Below are 22,632 nucleotides of genomic sequence, written 5' to 3'. Positions count from 1 at the left end.
GGGTTACTTTGCAAAAATCCTGTCCAACCTCTCTTCTTGCTGTGTCAACTTTTTTTAAATCCTGAATCTGGATCACCACAAATCTAATTATTTTCTTTGTCAATAACCAAATTCACATTCTCAGAAAATGTAAAATCTGTTAACTCTGATTTATGCTTCTCACAATACGGACTATTTTCTAGAGCTGCAACTAAAGGTTATTTTCATAATAGATTTGTGTCCATAAAATAAAAGAAAACCTTAAAAAGATGTTGATTGGTGTTCATCAAACCTGGAACTGATTATGTTCTCAAATGCCTTATTTTGTTCATTAACCAAAATGATTATACTTTAATGATTTCTTTGTCATCCAGAGCAAGGAAATTAAAATACTCACATTAAAGCTTAAACAATCAAATATTGTTTTAGTCATGGAAAAAGCTTCAAACTGATTAATTGATGATAAACAGTTGTTGATTTATTTAGTAATTGATTAATTGTTTCAGCTCTACTATTTTCATAAGTTTGAGAGTTGTACACTTCAGATTTTAATTTCTTTGAATATATACTGTAAATTTGATAATATTTTTTACTCTGACAAAAAGAGATTACTGCTTTTAAGCTGCTTCTACTTTATGACAAAAACAGATTGTGTTTTGTTGATGAGAAGACATTTGAGGGTGTCATTTTGGGTTTGATATTTACACAGATCAACGTTTTATGTGAAATAACAGTTAAACTGATCATGAAAACCTTTGGTATGACAAATGACACTTGTTTAATTACTTATTAAAAATATTAATGGTGGTTTTCAGTGTCCCATTGACATATTTGTTGGATAATAGTTAGCCTTTGACATTTTTTGTCAGAATTGAAAGAAATAAAAGACAGAATTGTAAAATTAAAAACTGCTCCAAAAAGCTGCTTTAACCTCAGAATACAATCTTCGTTTTCACCACCTGGTGGAGCCAGTCAGCTACAAACTCGCTGAAGACAACTCGGCAAGATAAAGCACAAAATGTTTTATTTTAGGGTCGTGGGTACAACACCGAGAATAACAAATGGCGGCGCTACGTTGTGTCATTGTACGTGGGGTTTTTTAAGGTAAATGTGTATGCTGAAATTTTAAATTACCACACCGCTTGTTTTGTCAACACTTCCTCCATGTGAGGCACGAGACCCGCGTCTGTCAGCTGGATTGGTCAGTCCTACAGACCGCTACACACACACACACACACACACACACAAATACTCACAGCTAGCTTTAGCTCCAGCCGCCGTTCCGCAGACTGCTACTCACAACCGCTGCTATAAAAAGGAAGAAGGAACCTCATAATAACTGGAAATTGTTGGCCGAAGTAACGCGTTGAGGTATGATTCATTTTTATATCATATTTACACAGCATGTGCTCTGGTGTGTGTTCTTGTTTTTGTTTTTTTGTTTAGTTTTTTTTCATCGGGCGTTTCTCAGCCTCCACACTAGCATCACTTGACTCCGGCTGCCCGACAACATCTGTATCTTGACAGAAGAGGCAGCTGCTAACGTTAGCTAATCCGCGTGGAGCTCCAGGCAACCGTTTTCTCGTCAATTTGGGAGAATTATTGACGACAAATTCTCTGACTCACACTCGTGTTAATGTGAGCTAAGTCAGCCATAACCACACTGAGTTGAGGCGCCTGCAGTTTATATAAGGGATAAGAATCAGTCAGTGTTTGTTATGTCCTCAAAGACAAGATGCTGTGGTCTGAACATGTTTTTATTCATTTTATTGAAGTTGATTTATGCCATTAACAGGTGTGGGAATCACGTTACGGCATGACATGATACGCGATACATCGTCCACGATACCAATAATATCACAATACAACGATTTTGTGATTTCAATCAATATATTGCAAGGCAGTCACATAGCGATACATCACGATATCTGTCCAACTGAAGAAAATAAAACATTAGTGAAAAGTTAAAAGTGTAGGATTCCTCTATTTATTCACAACATAGATAACAAAGTGCATAAAGGCTATGTATTGAATGTGGATGGAGCATGTAGCTTTCTCTGCCACTATCCCGTAAACTCACTCTTTTTCAGCTAGGTAACTTCCCTCATTATTTTGTGGGGACACCAAGTAGCGACGCCCGGGGCAACTGGCAGGGACTGTTTACTTTAGAGCTCCTTCATTTATAAATTAAAAATATGGTATATCGATTATTCTATCGCACGAGGAAGGACAACGATTTATCACCAAATCGATATAAGCGTCTTAGACCGCTAGGCTCGAGAGTGGGATTTGAACCAGTGCTCCCCACGTGGTCGTCCCAGAACTTATCCTGTTGGCCATCAGGTGTAGAATATCTCACAGTAGCTGCCAGTATTTTCAATCTTTTTTTATATTTTTCACAATTTTAATCACTGAAACAACTGAAATAATAAAGGAAGAAATCAACTGAATGATTGGTTATGACAATAATTGTTACAGTCACAGTCTCTTTGTTGAATACTTACATGCCTATAGTTTCTCAAATGGACTGAATTAAAAATCATTTGTTTTTTTTAGTTGACTGGTATTAATGAGAGCAATAACGTTGATGAATCATTCCTTAATATCACTTTGGGACTAGATCAAGAAAAAAGTTCTCTTTGACCTTCAAACTGAATTCAGAAAAAATGACCTTGAGATATCATGGTGGACATTTTTCTGTAGTCCTCTTTTAACTCTTTTTATGAATTCTAAAAAGAATTGTCAAACTTTGGGGTATTGTTGGATTTAGAACTGTGATTACCAGTCAAATCTTTTTGTCACTGTCAACTGTGACAACACGGCCGTTGACTAAGACCCTCCATTTACAGCAGCTTATCTCCTGCACAGCTCCACAGATCACTGACAGGGTTGTCCTGTTGATCTTTTAATGAAGCTGGGGCATCCTCCTCTGCTCCAGATGGCCCTGTGATGTACTTGTACGACTGCGTGTCTCTGTTGGTATTAATGCGCTACATGGCTTGGACCCCCACAAGCACTGATAAGTCCTCTCCCCTCCTCCTTTTCCCCTCCTGCCCATGATAGCACAGGTCGGGTCATGTGACCTTTGTTATCCGAAGAGCCACAGGATGGCATCTGGAGCTCGGCAGCATCTGTTGGCATTTCGCGAGGCTCAAGTCTCACTGTTAGTTCTCATTGAACTGCGGTGATCACCAAGGATTAGGGAAGTTTGTGACTGTCCCCCGTCCGTTTGGTTATTATTGATGTACACTGTCTCTGTCCAGGAACTTCAGACTTCGGAAGCTTCTTGATTGAATGAATCAAAATGAAGCACTAGTCACACTGCTGTTATAAGATTTTGACCATTCAAAAAAAGTAATCAGTGTTAATACAGTGGCAGTGGCTACAAATCAAATTAAAAGGCATGAACACTGATTAGTATAAAATATCCTGTGAAACTGCAGCAGGTCAGAAAGTAAAAAAAATATAAAACAGCATGAATTCTGAGATTATCTCAGAGTAGATTAAAGTCAATCTCATAGAATCTCATCTCTTAGAATTCTGACTTTTTAAAAACGTTTTAATGTGTTTAAAAATTAGGTTTAAAATGACGTAAAGTTCCGCCTGTTAAAGGCACTGAGAGATTTTAAATCAACACCGTGTTTGAGGAGTTGAGCGAACTATGGCTCCTGTGTGTCATGAAGCCATAATTTTAGACATGCCTAAACATTTTTGAAAAGACTACTGAAGAGATTACTCTGCTGTGTTGCAATTGAGATTTTGCAGTGCAAATCCAAAACCTGCAAGTGAATTGAAAAACAGGCCCTAATGTGTGCTTCACTATTTCATCTGTGATCAAAGTAGGTTTGGTAAGTGTAGTTTGCGCTTAAGTGGATATAAAAAGACGTCTGTAGCTGGTGAATTGCAAGTCAGCAGTCACATCTCTGAGTTTCTTCACAAGGCTAAATTTACTGCATTTGTGTTGCTTTGGTGGCAGTGATGATGGGTCTTAACAGTCTAACTGGATTTCATTACCTTTTTTTTTATTATCTGCTTTTATCAACTCGTATCTGACTCAACTCAATGCACTCGATTTGGAGGTCGACTAGTTTAGTCATCTCATTGTAGACCCATGCAAGTGACAAGCAGCACTCCTCTTTGCAATAGCGGGAAACTGTGTGACCATAAGACAGTGTTGGTTGATATGAGTCTTTTTGTGTGTGTGTTTTTTTTCTTTCCTTTTATTATTGAACATCATTATTTATAGGCTGGTGATGAAGGTAGAGAGGCCACCTGTAGTGGGTGTCTCTTCCCACACATGCTCCTCATTCTGAACGTGGGGCTGGAGCTCCCACAGTCTGTTTCTGTTAATGCCTCCTTTTGTTTTTCTGCATCTGTGAGATTTTTCCTCAGCTCCCACACACTGTGACACCACCACTGCTTTGTCAAAACCAATGACGAAAAAACCAAGGAAAATATCTCAGTGTGTTTCTTTCTTTCCTTCGCTCTACACCGTCTCCACTCTCTCCATCCCTCTCAAAGATAATAAGCATATAATTGGCTGAGTGATCATGGAGATTGAAATGGCCCTCTTAAAATTATGTAAAAAGGGTTTTGTTTAGCTGCTATATTTTTTTTGCTGATAATGTTTAACCATGTTGCGTAACTGACATCAAAAGCAGACTGAGCCATTGCGTCAATCCTCTTAGAGGTGAAGTATTTCGTACGAGACACAATTGCCTGCATTAATTAGCACCTAACAGAACATGTTGAGAAAAAAAATGTAATTTTCACAGATTCATAATGAGATCATATGGAATAATTAAATTATTAAAGGCCTTCAGCTTGTTTTTGATTTTACACTTTTAACCTCCACAAATTTAATATCAATTAACATTTTCAGGGTAAATCAGGAGGCTTTTTTTTTTCCTGTCAAGCAAAATGTGTGAAATAATTACTACACATGTTTCCTTCTCCTAACAAATGTCTGCTCTTGTGTCTTAGGACCCATTCTCACCGTGGTTTCTCATCTGATGGAGCACTGGTTATCAGTCTTCTCAAAACGCCACAATGTATCCTTGTCACGTAACCCCCTGGCCCTCTGCTGAGCCACCGGCATCTTGTGGCAGCCGTGCACCCCCCGTGCTCCCCTCACAACCTTTACCTGACCTGCTGTGCAGCTGTCCTGCTCCACCTTTGACCGCCCACTCCCAGACGCCCTCACCGGACCCCATGGAGTCCCTCATTGTGGTCACCGAGTACGAACCCAGCAGACCTGAGGGTGAGACTGGGGAGCAGGAGGTAAGAGGAAACACCCAGGGCCCAGACACATGAGAACAAGTTCAGGAGAATCTGCGCTAGTTTTTTTTATCCAAAAGGAACAGACATTTGTGAGGCCTTAAACACTATATATGGAAAATGGGTCCCTGAGTGGAAAAAATCTCAAAACACCACTCTTGTCATTTACGGTATGTTCTTTGGAAGACGGTGATGTCATCATGCCTCACAGCCCCACCTCTCTTATCAAATCTTAACCTCACCTTTGTTCACCGAGCAAAAGCTTTATGCATATGCGTCATGTGTTGTTCTTCTTCATTTTTGGTGTATTTTTGTGGCAGTGTTACAGCGCCACATACAGGCCTGGCATATACTGTATATACTACAGTGTTTAGAGTGGTTGAAATGAAGACATTTCTTGAAATTATGCCATGTTTGTAGACTTTTTCTCAATGAAAAAGAAAAGGCCTGGAAGAGGCACGAGGTCACAGAGATTATGGAGATATTAGGGTTCTACATTTCATACAATCCTAATGCCAACACTTTGTAGAATAGGATTTTTGAGACATTGTGGGGAAACATCCCCTTAACTCATTATAACATGATATCTAAGCATCTTATAATTCACAGTTTATTGCCTCTCTTTCATATTTGCATTATTGTGCTGCTGCTAAGATGTTGCCATTCATTTGCCAGGTTCCCACGAGATAAGTAGTAGGTGACGAAAAAGTCCATGTCGCTACAAAAGGATAGGAAGGGGGGTAACTCATAAAGAGCGTCAGCAGCTTTTGAGACATGGTGGAATTTCCAAAGCGGCGTCCATCTTTTATTTAAGAGTTGAAGTTTGTGCATGTGCAGCAAAATGCAGAAGCATCAGAGATACATGATGTCTTTACCTTTTATTGATACACCAACTTTTGCATCTCCCTCAATTGTAAAAACTTTAATGTCATATTTCAAGACCTTTTCAAAATGTCCCAACTATAGAAAGAGGGATGGGGTAAATTAGTTGAAAGTTATGCTATTTCTTTATTGTAATATCTAATATATGAGTTGGGAAATAAGCTCACAGTGTACTATTATATATCAGACTAGTAAAGAATTACAGGAACATGCGATAAGGTGAATAAAGTGGATGTTTTACACCTCAGGTAGAAGAAATGGACAGTTCTGAGACGCCCGAGCCAGCATCCTCTGTGGCAGCGTCCTTCTCAACCCCGTCCTGCGACCTGCTGTCCCACACAGTTCGCCGGTCAGAGGCTCTGCTCCCCGAAAGCCAAGAGCAAAGAGGAAGATTGAACCTGTCAGACAGGAAATTGTCTCTGCAGGAACGCTCGCAAAGTGCAACATCCCCCTGCAGCTCTCCTGGACTCAACGGGCGCTATATTTACCCATCATTACCGTACTCACCCATCACATCACCGCACTCCTCTCCCCGCCTGCCCCGGCGGCCCACTGTGGAGTCCCACAGTGTTTCTATCACAGACCTCCAGGTATGATCCAGCCTTGAGTCTTAATCTGCTTCCTGTGTTATGGATGTGAAAGTTCTTCAAAGTCGGTTTTACTGTCTGTGTGCGTGTGGTGTTGCACTTGTGGACAAATATGATTAGAATCAGTAGTTTATCAGCTTTTTTGATCCAATAACTCTCAAAAAGGAGCTAATATGTGGTGACATCAAGTGTTATAATCATTGTGATTACATAATTCATGGCTGCACCTTCATTTATTCTGCCCTACCTGACCTGTGTATTCCTTGAAAGACTGTTCATTGCTTAAAGCCTTACACAAGAATGAACACATTAACTAATGCTCACACAGAGCCAGGCTCTTGCGGAGGTGCTGCTACAGAGCGTCTGTGAGTTTGTCACAGTAACGGCATCACACTTGTATGAAAATAAGCAGAACTGTGTGACTTTGTCTTGAAAAACAGCAGCACGCCGGTAAAGACTGACGTTTGTGGATGTGAAGGTAAGGGTTTCGCAGTCCCAGTAGATGTAGGTCATTTTAGTTTTCCGTGTTGTAAATAGACACAGAAACCTGTAGACGTCCTGTAGTGTAGCTATAATTATGATAAACAGTTTTGCTTTCACTTAATTACTTAATATAGATGTGGGGGGAAAAATGCACACAGGTTTATCACTGGGTGTCTGCAGATCCATTAATTATACTGTCCAAACTTAAGGGCTTTTGTAAAAATAAATGAAAATAAATCCTTAAATCCTGCGTTCAAAGGTCTTGAAAAATGCCACAGCCACAATAAACTACGAATTTGTAAAATCTTTAATTACCGTTACATGGATATTTTGCAAATTAGACGCCAGAATGAGCAGAACTGTGGCATAATTTATCTGTCTTTATTATGAGAGCGCACACAGAATATAAACAAGCACAGGGTTAGGAATAGAGATCTTAAAAACCGAGGGGTAAAAAAATTATATTGTGGAGAATAAAGCTGTTCTTAGGAGCTTTTAAACAGTGATTGAGCAGAGCTATGACGGTTGCTTCGAGGGTTCAGTCTGCTCGCTTTTTTAGTTTGAGTGCTCACATCTTCATCTGCTCTCTCTCTCTCTCTCTCTCTCTGCCTCTGTCTCTCTTCTCCTCACACTCAATGCATGTTCAAGGCAGTCACCCTGTGCATCGATTGCTCTGCTAACGGGGTGCACATTACAAATGGCCTTGAAAAAAATCTTACATTTAGCTTCCTTAAACCTGCAGATATCTTGTAATTAGGTCACAAATTTTCAAAGAAATACTTTTCTCTGAAAAATTGTTTCAGTTTCAGTTTGCAAAACGTTCGGGCTGTGATGTGAGAAGCCTTTGTCATGCTGAAGAACATTTGGTCCAGAGAGATCAGCACAGCCACAAAACGTGCATATCTTCAACTCCATTGTCAAATCAGTGCTCAGATCTGCAGGGAAACCCGAAACAATGTGACAAACAGAAGATTCAGACCAGTATTAACACTTGTCTGAGGTTCATGTTTAACATCAAAAAGCATTCATGATGAGCTGTGACAAAGGGCGGAGCAAGAGATAGTTGGCGAGCTAATCCTGAGGAGAAACTGAGGACTGGACTGGATACACTAAATAAACCAGCATCCAACATCACCCGCCAGGCTCTGACCTGGAACCTGTAAAATATAAGGGAGAGGGAACAGCCCAGGAACAGATGGAGATGAGACACTGAGGCATAACTGAAAAAAAAACAAGAAACCAGCTGGAGAGAGGCAGAGAAGATAGTCCACGGTTGGGTCAGATGGAAGAGTGTCATTAATAGTTGATGCTCCGTTTGAGGGGAAGTATGGAAGGAAATAATTTCACCAAAATCCGTGATAAGTCAGAGACAGGCAGTGGTAACCCAAACCCAAGACCAATACAATATATAAAAACCATCACTGCTGCAATAAAACCAATAGACATGAAACCGAGCAATATGAAATCTCATTTCATTCCCAGTGTCAATTGTCACCTGTGCTTTTGTGACCAAGTGTGAGGAGAAATACAAGTCTGGGCTACTTGTGGTGAAAGATGCCGTGTGACCCCATTGGAACAAAGTGAACTTTCCTGATTCTAAGACTCTGAAAGTCATTTAGAGTGAATTAAAATGAATAGCATGCTCTTTAGTACTTAAATGTATCTCAATTCTTCAGGCGCGTCATTTTTCCATCTTCATAAGCACTTAAGTCTTCCGGCAAATGGACATCAACAATAAAAAAAAAATAAATAAAAAAAATCTACATTTAGACAGGTGCTTTATACACTGCATATCCATTTTGTACGAATCACTCTCTGTAGGCTGCTCTGCTCTGTTTGTTCTCGGCACTCAACGTTCAAAATCAATTCTGCTCCTCACCATAATAACAGGATATGATATACTGGCACTGGACTGCATAGTCTCCTCTAATTATTACGAAATGCATATACTATAAAACCTTTAGAGCAATGCAGTACCCGTCTCCGACATGTTGCAGGATTATATTAGATTTAATTAGATTAGGGTTAATGTGTAAGAATTTCTCACGGTGGAGCCTCAAATGAAAATGTCAAATTGGACCTGGGATTGTGAGAGAATGGAAAAAGAAGAAATCATCAAATTCATTTGACTTGATTTGGAACCATTCACTGTTTTCTCCCTCTCTCTCTCTCTCTCTCCTCCCTTTCTCTTCAAGGACTGTGTTCAACTCAACCAATATAAGCTGAAAGATGAGATTGGAAAGGTACCGTCAGAGACAACTCACTGATTGCTCCCTTTCACTGACTCTTCCATTTCCCCTCTCCCTTCCGCCCACTGCATGTCTGTCAAGTAGCGCACATCATCAAGGACATGCAGTCACCGTCTCTGATATCCTCTCTCCAGGCTGTCCTCATTTCCCAAACTCTGTGTAAACCACCAGGCCATGGGAGAGTTGGAAGATGGATGAGAGGCTGGTATAAATAGTTCTCTCTAAGGGTTGTGCAAAGCTTGGTGGATAGATGGAAAGAAGTGTGTGTGTGTGTGAGTGTGTGAGTGAGCCAGTGAGTGGGAGAGTGTTGGTGTGGGTTTAGATTTAGGGTTTAATAAGACAGCATTTGTTTGTTTCTGCGTGTACTCGTACGTAGGCATGCTAATGGGTTTTGTGTTAAACTGAGACAATTATATGTTTCAGGTTTATTAGAGGGGATTCTGTTATCAGATGATCTCCAGGACTGTAGCTCTGTGCTGATTCTCCAATCTGCTACACCAGCAGGAAGTGATCCTGTCCCCTACTCTCTTTCTCTCTGTTTTTTTGTGTGTGAATTTCTGCACACGGGCCTCTAATTGGGCCTAGTTTTCATCCTGAATTTCGTGTGTGTGTGTGTGGGTGTGGGTGTGTGTGGGTGTGTGGGCAGGGCAGCTTGATAACACAAACCAGATCCAGTTTCCTTAATTAGCCTGCAATCAAAAATGAAAGAGAGGGAAAGACGATTTGAATTTTTCTGTTCTCACTTTGAAGCAGCTGGTGCTCTGTCCGTGTTCTCTGTCGGCCCACGCACATCCCTTGTCTGCATGCGTTTGTGTATTTGTTCCTGTTTGTGTATCTGTATGTATATGGAACATTTGCTTTGCACATAATGTGATATTTTTTGTAAAAGAAAAAAAAAAAGAAGCAAATTGACAGCTGCTCAGTGTCATTTTTATTGGCGTCTTCTCTCATTTACTTCCTCCTGAACCAGGGCTCCTACGGTGTTGTCAAGCTGGCGTACAATGAGGACGACAACACATATTATGTGAGTTCTTCACACACACACACACACACACACACACACACACATACGCAGACACAGATGTGATTACACCGTCTGTGTTTCTTCTTCTTTCTTTTTTTTCCCCACTTGTCACTCAGATGCAGGCACACACACGGAGGCGGAGTGTCTGTGTCAGTGCCCCCTCATCACATTGACTGGTGTGATTTAATGTGAAAACTCCACATTTGAAAAAGTGTCTGCAGTTAATTGTTGCCCTGCTCTGTTGTGCTGTAATCACAAATAAGCTCAAGCTCTTTTCCTGTTTGGCTGTTGCTACTGTTCTTATTAAGCTGCACGACACTGACAGACAATGGCGTGGGAATTATTTTAATATCCCTCCCAAGTGACAAAGCCCACATGTCACTGTCAGTGATTATATCATTGCCATAATAACTGAGGCTATTTAAAAAAGTAAAGCTGCAGTGTGTAAATGTTTTTTTTGGGTCATTATCTGCCTCTGCAAATGTTGTAACTTTATTTGTATGGTGCATCCTATGTCTACAGTATCACAGCCTGGGGTTGTGATTTGTGCTTTTCTAACCTGCTGCCTCAGCAAGTCACCCCTCAACTGTCTCCAAATGGTCCAAAACGTTGCTGCAATGACTCACATCAAGTATATAAGTAAAAATCATCTTGGTGTACATTTTGCCCCGCGATATTTTACTAAACATTAAATGTTATAATGGGCCACACTGTGGTGCAGTGGCTTGTATTGTTGGTGCACACAGCAACAAGGTCATTGGTTTCAAAATCGGTTTGACCGAGGGCCTTTCTGGAGGCTTTAGCATTTCTCCCCGTGTCCGAGGTTCTCTTGCTTCCTCTCACAAAAACAGAAGCAAAATTGAGGATTAGATCAATTGGTCACTCTAAAATGACCGTAGGTGTGAATGTGAGAGTAGATGGTTATTTGTCTCCGTATATTGGCTCGGCGCGACATGTCTTGAATCTACACGGTTTGGTATGGTTTTTCATTACTATATTAGTGACTTACAGTAAGTGCATTTCAACATGTGGGTACGAACAAGAGCTAGAAGTAAGTAAGTGCTTCAAGTAAGCCAAATTATAAGTAGTAGTAGTACCTACTCAACGTGGGCGGAGTCATCATAGCACGGCTGCATGAAACTGCCATGACTTCATTTTACATGCGGCAGTGCTGTCACTAAATACACCAGACTCATCTGTTTACTGTTGATCTTTTAGACATTTCCTTGCTAAGTGTTGGAGATTAACACAAGTTTTCAGGATTTTAAAGTCTTTTTAACTGATCTACAGTTAAAAAGACCAGTACCAAGTACTATCAATACTGAAAAAGCCAAAAAAAATCAAACAAACAGCTGATTCATGCCGTGCCAGGACTGTGAAGTGGCAAAGCACCATTAGTCAGCTGGGATTAGCACCAGCTCCCCGCGACCCTCATGTGGAGGATAAAGTGGGTAGAAAATGAGTGAATGAATAAACATTATAAATATTATGCTATGTTGCCATCTATAAAGCAGTTTGTTTGAGATAAGGAGCGACGCAATGTGCATGAGTTGCTTATTTCAGTCCTTTCACACAGGACGACAATCTTTAGTCCCGATGAATGTGAATACGAGTGTTAGAAGTCACAGATAGACAAAGGATGTTCAAGGTGACATTTTTAATCTTTGAGATATTCGTGTGGGGGTGTGAGTGGGAGCGCTGTCAGACATGCATCACTGACTCTTTTTGTATCTTCCTGCTATGTTGTTATGTTCCATGGATCTCTTGCCCACTAGCTTTCTCACTCTCCGCTCCTCCATCTAAACCCACCTCCCTTTCTCTCCTGTAGGCGATGAAGGTGCTGTCCAAGAAGAGGCTGATGAGGCAGGCAGGTTTCCCACGTAAGTGTGGATCCAGAGGTAGATGGCTAACGCAGCAGAGAGCATAGAGAGTCTCTTTTAGTTTTATAGCAGCACATGAATACATACAAATACAGCTTACTAATGCTTGATACCTGTTCGGCTTATTGTACCGATCATTTCTTTCCCCCATCATCAGGGAGACCTCCCCCTCGTGGAGCCAAAGCAGCCCCCGAGGGTCCAGCTCAACCCAAAGGACCGCTGGAGCGGGTCTACCAAGAGATTGCCATCCTGAAAAAGCTGGACCATTCCAATGTAGTAAAACTAGTGGAGGTGAGCGCGGATAAGATGAACATTTACAACACAATACATGAGTGACATCGAGTACATGTAAAAGGCTTATTCTTAGGCTAAAGATTTTTATTTTAAAGCGATTACATACTACATTAAATATACCTAAGGGTTGTCTATTAATTTCCTATCAATGTACTGGACCTTTAAATGAGCAATACACATATTGTCATCCCACTAATAGAACAGCACTATGTGTATTAAGGATTATCTCTTCTTCCTCTTCTAATAACTTCCTGCAGGCTGTACACTGAGAGGTGTAATTCTGCCCTACACAGTTCAAAGTTCTCTGGATTATCTCAAATTAGAAAACGGCATTAATCTTATTCTAACACATCTCTAAGGAATGGTAAAAAAAATTATGCCGCATCACATATGTCATTACACTGTAATGTGGTAGTGTGTAATAAAGGCCTTGGTTTCCACTCATGATTATCATTAGCAACACAGAGTACAATTTGTGGAAGTGCATTTTATTTTTCACCACATGCAACAAACAAAAGATGATTAGGGTTGTGTGTGTGTGCGTAGTCATGTGTGCGGTTACACTAATTTACATTTGTATGTGATTTGTTGCCAGGTTTTGGACGACCCCAGTGAGGACCATCTGTACATGGGTACGTTATGGCCTGCTAGCCAGGCTTCAACACACACACACACACACACACGCTGGTTTTGCACTCTTTGTGTGGACACTCATAGACATAATGCATTCCCTAGCCCTTTACTCTAACCTTAACCATCACAACTAAATTCCTAACCTTTATCTTAATTCTACCCTTTACCCTAAAACCAGGTCATAATCCTCAGAAAGCCTGTTAAAGTGGTGTGGACCAGCCAAAATGTCCTCACAAAGATAGGTTTGCTTGGCAGTCGGTCCACACAGTCTTCTAGAGACATGTACACACACACACACAGACTTACAACGACACATAAAGGAAGGTCATTTGAAAAGATGTTTTTCGTTTTTTGTGTCCTGGTAACTGAAAAGCTTTTATCACTAACCTCATCTGTGTTTCTGTCGCAGTGTTTGAGCTGGTGAAGAAAGGGTAAGTTAAGCCTCTTTCGTAAGTGCAAAGTGCTCTTTCCCATTGGTTATGATTGCTAATTGTGTTCACCTGTTAATGTGTGCATGTGTTCATGTATTCAGGGCTGTGATGGAGGTGCCAACAGATAAACCTTTCAGTGAGGACCAGGCGCGCTTTTACTTCCAGGATCTGCTCAGGGGAATTGAGTACTGTGAGTCCAAACCTCCTCTGTTATCCTTCTCTTTAGCGTGTGACTGCAGGGTTTAAAAATTAGATCAGAGTTGTGTATCTATCTCATCGGACGATCACAACAATGGTATAAGCGTTAAAAACACTGTCAATAGATTCTACTCATATTCATGTGTTTTTTAAACAGTTATCACCTCTTTTTCCTCTCTATTTGTGTACCGTTCTCTGCAAAATCTTACCTTAATCTAACCCTAACCTGGTCAGTATAATATACAGTAATATCACTTAAGTGTTTATATGTTCATACCTAAATTAGATCACATATAGGTTTGTGAATGCCCAAATTTAGTTAGGCAACTGGTAGTGACATCACACATCCAGTTTTGAAGCCTCCAGAAATGTGATTTGACTGTCACCATGTCTGCTCATCTGTGCCATACTTTATTGTCTGATTCCCTCTAAATAAGAACATAATTTACACAATTGACATCAATAATTGAAAGTGAATACCTAAAAATAGCAATTGTGATTATTAACGCAGGAAAATGTTATGTGATGTTATAAATCAAGAGAGAGATGGGCTTATTTTCCCATAGTTCAAACAAAGTCATTTTTGCAACCAACAGAGAGGCTGTTCATTATATTCTTACCTCGGGGTAAAAATATGTTACATACTCTTACTCTATACTGCATGTATCAAGATCTAACCTTGTCCCACAATCCTCTGCCTTTTACATAAGTCTGTTCTCTTTGCTGAGCTCTGTGATCTGTAGCAAATCACAGAGCTCATTTCACATCATCTCTGTGGCTCTTAATTAATTTCAGCACAGGAGAAGAGGTTTTGCATCAAGTGTCATCCATGAGTACTGAGAGAAGGATGTGCAGCAGAGACACCCATTTATTATTTTGGTTGTGAATGCATTTCGAGCTGATTTAGTATGACACTGAAACAGGAGCTACGCCGCCGTGATTCTTGTGATTTACATATGTCACGACTGAAATGTTTATCCTGGGTCATAGCTGTTTTTATTTTCTTCCATCCACCACAATTTGTTCTCGGATACAAAAACCAAATACTCAGCCGGTGATAATGTTATTTTAAGACATAAATTGCTTTGTTTTTGTCGTAATGAATATTTTTCTGTTTCACCAGTGCATTACCAGAGGATTATCCACAGAGACATCAAGCCCTCTAACCTGTTGGTGGGTGAAGACGGACACATCAAGATAGCAGACTTTGGTGTCAGTAACCAGTTTGAAGGAGCTGATGCTCTCCTGACAAGCACGGTGGGAACACCTGCATTCCTTGCACCTGAGACACTCTCCGAAACCAGGAAGAACTTCTCCGGAAAGGTACCAAGCTCACTACTGCCCTCTGGGGATAGTTTGTCAGAAATGCAGTTGTTGTTTTTTAATAATTCCCTAAAGTTTAATTTTTTTCCACTAAAAGGCTTTGGATGTTTGGGCCATGGGTGTGACACTTTATTGCTTTGCTTTTGGAGTGGTGAGTCACTGTGTTCTTACAGTTTCTACTCTTTGACAATCTGCTTCTTTTTTTTACCACTAAAACCAATACTTATCTATTTGTTCACAGTGTCCATTTATGGATGAGCGCATCCTCAGTCTTCATCAGAAGATCAAGACACAACCTGTGGTGTTACCCGAACGGTCAGTTCTGTGCCTCCTGTCAATAACACATCACTGCCCAGTGGCTCCTTGTGGAATCAATAGATAAGTTTAGTTATTTATCTGATCCAAACATTTTTTTTATCTATGTTTTTTGTGTATTTCAGCGTTGACATATCAGATGACCTCAAAGATTTGTTGATGAAAATGTTGGACAAGAACCCAGAGAGCAGGATATCAGTCGCACAGATCAAGGTAAACATTCTCTGAGATGGATGGATTTTACACATTTCTTGTAAGAGGAGAAAATGTCTTATCATTTAAATGCTGTCAGTTTGTTTTGTAAAATCTCATCATCTGTGTCCAGGTGCACCCGTGGGTGACGAGGCACGGCGCGGAGCCCCTCCCACCGGAGGACGACAACTGCTGCATGCTCATCGAGGTGACCGAGGAGGAGGTGGAGAATTCTGTCAAACACATCCCCAGTCTGGCTACAGTGGTGAGTTCATGACCTGGTTTTTTGTCCCACAAAAACCTCATTTTAATGAGCCATCACAGTCACACCATAGCCCAGTTATCTGACTTATTACTGCAGCAGAGTTTATTTTTAATTCTTGTTTTAAGAAGCCCTGTTTAACATATTGAAATCTTTGTCTAAATTTGACTTCTCTTACTAATATTTGTTGTGCTATTAGAGCAGATGTTTAACTCACTTTATCATTTTGACATAGATTCATGTTACATTGGAAACTGCAATGAAGCTGCAATGCATAACTTAATACTGTATATATATTATTATGCCTCTGTTTGGTTTTCATGAACTGAAAGGATGGGTTTGTGTTTATACCCCAGCAGCACAGGCGTGAGTGAAGCTTAATCAACCTTTTGTGCACTCATTTGACAATGTAATATGTATTTGTTCATACTGAAAACGTTCACACTATCTTTTTAATTATTGCCAAATATTAATAGAGATTTGAGGGTATTTTGTGCTCTGTTTCTTGTGTAAAAGTCTGTAACTAGTGCTTGACTCGAAAGGGCAGACACATTATTTATGACTGAACAAAGATAAATGTGGAAATGTCAAATCTGCCGTCACTGTGTAATGATCTATGTCGCGACGGCACATTACAGGCAAATAAGGTGCTGTAAAAGCACCGTGTTTGCTGTTTTATTGGTCTGCAGGAAACTTCACCACCAGCAAAACCTAGTTTGGAATAAAAAAAAATTGCATTGTTTATTATGTTTTCTCTTTGTTTTCTTTTTTTTTCTTTTTCAAGATCCTGGTGAGGACCATGCTGAGGAAGCGTTCCTTTGGGAACCCCTTTGACTGGGGCCGCAAAGAGGACCGCGGCAATTTGTGCGCTTCAGGGCAAACACTCATGTGAGGCTTGTTTACAGAAACACAACAGGCTTTAAGCCCCCAAGTTTCTACCAAAGGATTTGAAGTAGCTTTTGACAGGGAAAAAAAATGACTCTCAGCAGTGTGCTGTCAACAAGAGCTGTAGCCAGCGAATGTTTGTCAAGTAAACAGCTGTTATTTCTCTCTCCCCCCCTCCCCCTGCCCTGCAGCAAAGGCAGAGCAGGCAATGTGCGATACTGCTACATACATTGTAACCAAAGAAGGTAAATAACTTAAGGGAAAATGCACCTGCTGTGGTACGAGTGTCGTTAAATCAACACTTTGCATGATGGAGGCAGCTGTATTTATCAATGTGGCTTTTAGTGGTTAAGTATCCTGCTGCAGTGAGCTTGTCAACAGCCTGTAATATCTGCAAGAATATTTTCTGTGTGTCTCCGTATCATTTGTCTGAGGTTGCTTTTAGTAAAGCATGTGTAGAGCAGAATATCCTTATAGCAAATGATCACAGTCTTCAGCTTAGATTCAGTGTTTGAGTATGTTATGTTGACTGCCTTGTTAAGGTCCAGTGTGTACGAGCTGAGTGACATCTAATGGGGAGACTGCAGATTGTAATGAACAGAGAACTACCCCTCCTTTTCCCCCCAAGTGCAACAAAGGTGGCCTTCACATGGCAGAAAGGATATTGCTCTCCTTCACTTGCCTAGTTAGCCTCCACTTCAAAGTGTACAGTAAAGCGCACACTTTGGCACATGTAGAAACATGGCAGCACAAGATGGTGGCTCTCCAAAAGCAAGGCCCTCACCTAAAGTACATATAAAAGTCTCTTTTAAGGCTGTAAAAAACCTTAAAATGTTTATTTTAAAGTGACATTTATACAAACGTATGTATGGATATGGATAAATCTGCCTAAATGTTACATACTGGACCTTTAAAACATGTGTAGTACAGACAAATCAGTTGGATACGTCACACTGGTTTCAGACTTTAACTCTTTCCCTGCATGAGGCGTCAACGCTTACCAAAAAACATGCCTGTAAATGAATGTCAGCGTACGTCCTTGACAAAAAAATTATTCATTTCTGAATCCCCTCCCCCTGCTTTATCCTTATATTTCCACTTTATTTTGTCCAGTTTCTGCCCATATGTATGATAGATGTCAGCCCGACAGCTTGCCCCGCCTCCTAAGTGCCTGCTGCCTTGTATTATATAACAGTGAAATGGTTGGTTTCAGTTCCTATAGGGACGACAGCAGGCCCTTTTCTGCACGGCTGCGACTGAACTAAACGCTGTGTCTTCTGCTTTGTTACTTAGGAAACAGGAGAGCGGCGACGGCATGAGGAGTATGGACCTGCCATATGTGGGAGAGGACGAGGCTCTCTCCTGATGCACGGCGGCGTATAACGCACACGACACGACATCCCTTTACACCCTGGCAGCGCACACCTACGTACATTCTCACTAGAGGTGGATTGGACACAGAAAAGGGAGAAATTAAGGATGTAAGGCACTTTGAAAACCACTTCTAAGCTTCTTTTTTTTTTCTCCACTCTCTCCTCTTATGTAAGGCTTAGTGTGGGAGATTTGGGACATGTGACAATTACATGTGAAACTTCCAAGAGAGGAACCCCACCCGAACCTTGACCCTTGAGCTTGTCTGCAGCTCTCACCACCTGAACCAGTCTCCTCTAACGTTATGCATGCGTGTATAGTTTTAGCATGCGTTGTCTCAGGCTTCAAATGTACAGCGTGTGTGTTTTATTGTAGTTCTTAGCCACTTGTGTTGTTCCTTGTCCTCACGTGAGGACATTTCAGGTACGTGCGGCACATGTTGTGAACAGGAGGGACGGGTCATCTCCGCCGTCGCCTCGCGGCGTTTGTGTTTAGCCGAGCAGGTCAAAGACCATGATTGTCTGGGTCACTCTGCCTCGTGGCGGCAGTGCCCGGGTTTATAATCTCGGAGTGAATCACTTGGTTTTCCAAAAAAGGGCAGTGGTAAAATGTTTACGTCATTGAATGCATGTGTTTACTTTCCCAATGCAATTCTGTATAAGCTATTTAACAACACACACATACACACGCACGTATATTTTGTTTGATGCAATTTTCCTTTTTTTGTTTTTACAATCTTACCACTGTTTTTTAATAGTGAGTTTAGAAAGCTTTACAGACAGTTGATATAGTGGTTTGTGAATAATTATATGAATGATTACTGCATATACAACATAGCATAGGTTTAAAAGAAAATAGGATTTCTTGCTTCTGGTCAAACTTTATTAAGTGAGCAACCATATGGTTTCATATGGTCAGTATTTGCTTCTTTTTTTTAGTTCATAAAGCTGCAACACATAGAGAAATGAAGATAGTGTTATATAACATTCATAAGAGGAAAAGGGGTTGGTGCAAAGTTACTATGTAGGTAAACATTGTTATTTTATTAAAGTTGAAACGGTAAAATGTTAGTCTCAGATTTGTAACTGTATCTTTTTCATTTCCTCGCTCGTGAACATTTCAAACCTCAAGTTAGATATGTGAATGTTCTCACTTGTTTGTTTTATATATCGTGATAACAATTATAGATGTTATATAAATGCACATTTTCAGGACACCAAAAACAAAACAAAAAACTACTTAAACTATGTATAATGTTGTAAAATATAGTTAAACAAACCTTTAAACTATTTGTTCTTACCGAACTGTTTCGAGACGGAAGCATAGTGCAGCTGCAGACCTTTTGTACAAATCTATGCACATCTGTAAGAGATGTTTTAAAAAAAAAAAAAACAGAAAAAAACAACTGTTGTCATCTTTGACTGGAGGACTTGGCCAAGCTGCAAATGTTTCTAATCAACTCTGAAATTCTTTTTAAACATGTTTAAGTCTAGATGATGTTCCTCAAGTTTACCCTCCCCTCCCATCAGTGAAAGTAAATTCTTGACGTGTATCCACAATATTCACACAGTATAGTATGTGACATTCAATGCTTCCACACAATAATAGCTTCAGCACATACGTGTTGAATGTATGAGAAAAGGTTGTTTTTTTTTGTTTTGTTTTTCACCTTACTACTTGCATGTGTCTGTGTTATCACCAGTACTATGCATTATGATGTGTGTTTTGTCAGATGGTCACATAGAGAGTGCAAACTAGAGGACTGTTGGATTCTTTTTTACACCTGTTTACCCAATGTTCCGTGAATCGCTTCAAACTGAGACAGACGATCTGATTTCATGAGTAAAACTGCCAACTGAACTGAACTTTTAGAGACCTCACTCCCAGCGTAAATGATAAACAAGCCTCCTATTTAGGCAGAAAATGAGTTGCATAGCCTCCATTTTACTTCACACTGACATGTCACCTCTTTTAAAGGTACAGTGTGTAAAATTTCACCTGTCCCCTTCCCTGCCAAGTGTGTTGGACAAGACTGTCCTCCAACGAAAAGTGACTATGGGTCGTATGCAGGAACGTTTTTAACCCTTTAACATCTAGGCCACAAAATGTCTGTCTAGACTTTTTTTTTTTTCCACATTGACGCCAGAAAATGTCTTGTGTGTAAGTGTCCAGAATACCTTTCTATATCTGGCAGTTGTTTACAATTGACTGTACATTAAAATGGTGTATTAACAATGTAAAATGAAGAAAAACGCTGTAGTTGTATATGAACACCAGATTTTACGTGTTAAATTTGACATTTGAACAGTATAAAACATATTTAAATAACATTAGTTTCAGTTTTTATCTTAATGTCCAGAAACAGGCCTGTTTTTCCAACTCTCTCCTCTCTGGTGACAAAGATGCTGGTTGAAATTACCGTAATAGCTGAGAAGTTGACTTTGACGTGCAACTTCTCGGCTTTTGAAACCGTTGGCATTTGTGCCACTCGGTATTAAAGGGTTAAAATAGACGCCCCTAGTGGTAGGATAAATAACAGCAATCTGGTGACTTGTGTGTGTGTGTCATCATCAAGTAGCTTCATTGTGGTTTCCACTGGCAGTTTCCTTAGTATTTAAAGTGTTGTACTTTGGTGTGGTTGACCCCCCTTTTTTTGTCATTGTCTGTAACGCACTCAGTAGCCCTAATCTCATTAACACTTGTGCCTAATTAAGTTTAGAAATACCCACATGCTAAAAATGTACCTATATGTCATTCAGGCGTTGACCAAATCGACCCATAGTTACGTTTCAGTTGGAGGAAGAACCTATGTAGCCTTTACTTTGCATAAATCTTTAGTTTGTCTTTTGTGGGCTACTGTCAAAACATGGTAGTCCAAAATGGCGCTGACCTCCTGTAGCTCCTGATATAGATGTTAAAGAAAAGCGGTTATAAGTGATTCACAGTGGAGTCATTTTAGCTTCAATGTCTACCAAATGAAAACATGTTTACACGTTGGACCTTTAAACCATAATTAAAACCATAATTAAAAAATACATTAACAAAACTGGAATTTCCTGTAGGTTATTGTAAGTTTTTACCATGTGGAAAATAAAGCAGGTACTTGAAGGACCGTTTGACAATGGAAAACTGTACGGTAAATATTTTATAGATACAATATTTAAGCTTGTTTGTTTGTTTATTTGTTTCAACCCAGTCTTTGCCCATTCTCGTCAGAACGGCCGGGCTACAGTCAGTGGTTCACTTTTGCTGTTCATATGTTTTTGAATTCTGTAGTGTAATTTATTCAATTCAAGAGTTTTGGGGGCTCTTTTACTCTCAATGCATGCCAACATACTCGCACATACCACTGTATTGTTATAGCATGAAAGGCCCTCGGCAACAGAATCAGGCCTTTGATAAATAAACTATTCTATATCCACTGTATCTTGTTCATCATTTGAATAAAAAAATATTAATGCCTTTATAATGTTTTGGGTCTGAATGTTTCTGTTTTAAATGTTGTATTTGCAATTGCGGTAACAGACCACAAGGGTGTGCTGTGCACTACAACATGAGGGTATGGAAGTGGTTAATGAACTGAATATACTTGGATTTAAAACATACAAAACTACATGTAAAACATGATAGACTATTTTATCTAAGCATTTTGTTATAGTACAAAACAAATTGCAGCAGTTTGTACTTAGACCACTTAAATAAATACTGTAAATGACATTGTTTTGAAGTATTAAATTAATTTCTAATGAATTAATAACATTCAAATCCCTGCAAGTGAACATAATCTAGCCCATTCACCTTATGTTACACACATGCACTCATATTAAGTGATGCTATCTTCTTTTTTTGTCAATAAATGATTATGCTTGTGTCATATGTTGCCTTATTTTCACACCACACTTGTGTCAGCATACAGGAATGTAAGTCTTCCCATTATCAGCAGAGGGTTCACACATGAAGGGAAATAGATTGTAACACTGACCTCTTGTGATTATTCCACTGCACTGCAGTCTTTATGTCCCTAGAGAAAAAGAGTTATGGGAGTGACTGATTCTAATTTCGCTTCTGGCTGAAGTGCGTGAGGTGAAAAATTCATCCCCAGAGCTTCTGATATGTCTACAAAACACATATGAATCTTGTATAGACGTTAAATGAATCAAACAAATCACCTACCATATTGTAGTAAAAGATAAATATAGGGGGAAATTATTTATGTGCAAAGAAAACTGGAAAGACGTGGTGATACCAGGAGACACACTTTAGAAAAGTGATTACAAACAAAACAGAAATCTTGTAATTATGAAGAGCTGTATAGAATCGAAAAGCATCATGTACTCAAAACATCAGCATAAAACTAATTGGAAGGG

At 39.8% G+C, this 22,632-nt stretch overlaps 1 protein-coding gene across 5 annotated transcripts; it reads left to right on the top strand.

Annotated features, from left to right (window-relative positions):
• The first annotated feature begins 1,023 nt into the window (after positions 1–1,023).
• On the top strand, positions 1,024–21,731 carry LOC122758132 (calcium/calmodulin-dependent protein kinase kinase 2). 5 transcript variants are annotated; one of them, XR_006358121.1, is made up of 19 exons: positions 1,024–1,350; positions 4,963–5,259; positions 6,387–6,728; positions 9,404–9,451; positions 10,428–10,481; positions 12,310–12,361; positions 12,519–12,652; positions 13,251–13,287; positions 13,698–13,719; positions 13,821–13,909; positions 15,041–15,240; positions 15,338–15,391; positions 15,482–15,555; positions 15,681–15,768; positions 15,881–16,012; positions 16,794–16,897; positions 17,086–17,139; positions 18,188–18,340; positions 18,442–21,731. XR_006358121.1 is itself a non-coding variant. In XM_044012048.1 (18 exons), exons 2-18 carry the CDS (start codon positions 5,029–5,031, stop codon positions 18,258–18,260), a joined length of 1,788 nt encoding a protein of 595 aa, XP_043867983.1. In that variant the 5' UTR covers positions 1,024–1,350; positions 4,963–5,028; the 3' UTR covers positions 18,261–21,731. The 5 variants fall into 5 exon arrangements, 4 of the variants coding, with proteins under 4 accessions (XP_043867983.1, XP_043867984.1, XP_043867985.1 ...); XM_044012048.1 differs by having other exon boundaries at positions 18,188–21,731; XM_044012049.1 differs by lacking the exon at positions 9,404–9,451 and having other exon boundaries at positions 18,188–21,731.
• Positions 21,732–22,632: the final 901 nt, after the last annotated feature.

The sequence above is a fragment of the Solea senegalensis genome, linkage group LG21, assembly GCF_019176455.1.
Source record: "Solea senegalensis isolate Sse05_10M linkage group LG21, IFAPA_SoseM_1, whole genome shotgun sequence".
Lineage (NCBI taxonomy): Eukaryota > Metazoa > Chordata > Actinopteri > Pleuronectiformes > Soleidae > Solea > Solea senegalensis.
This window is presented reverse-complemented; position numbering and strand designations above follow the sequence as displayed.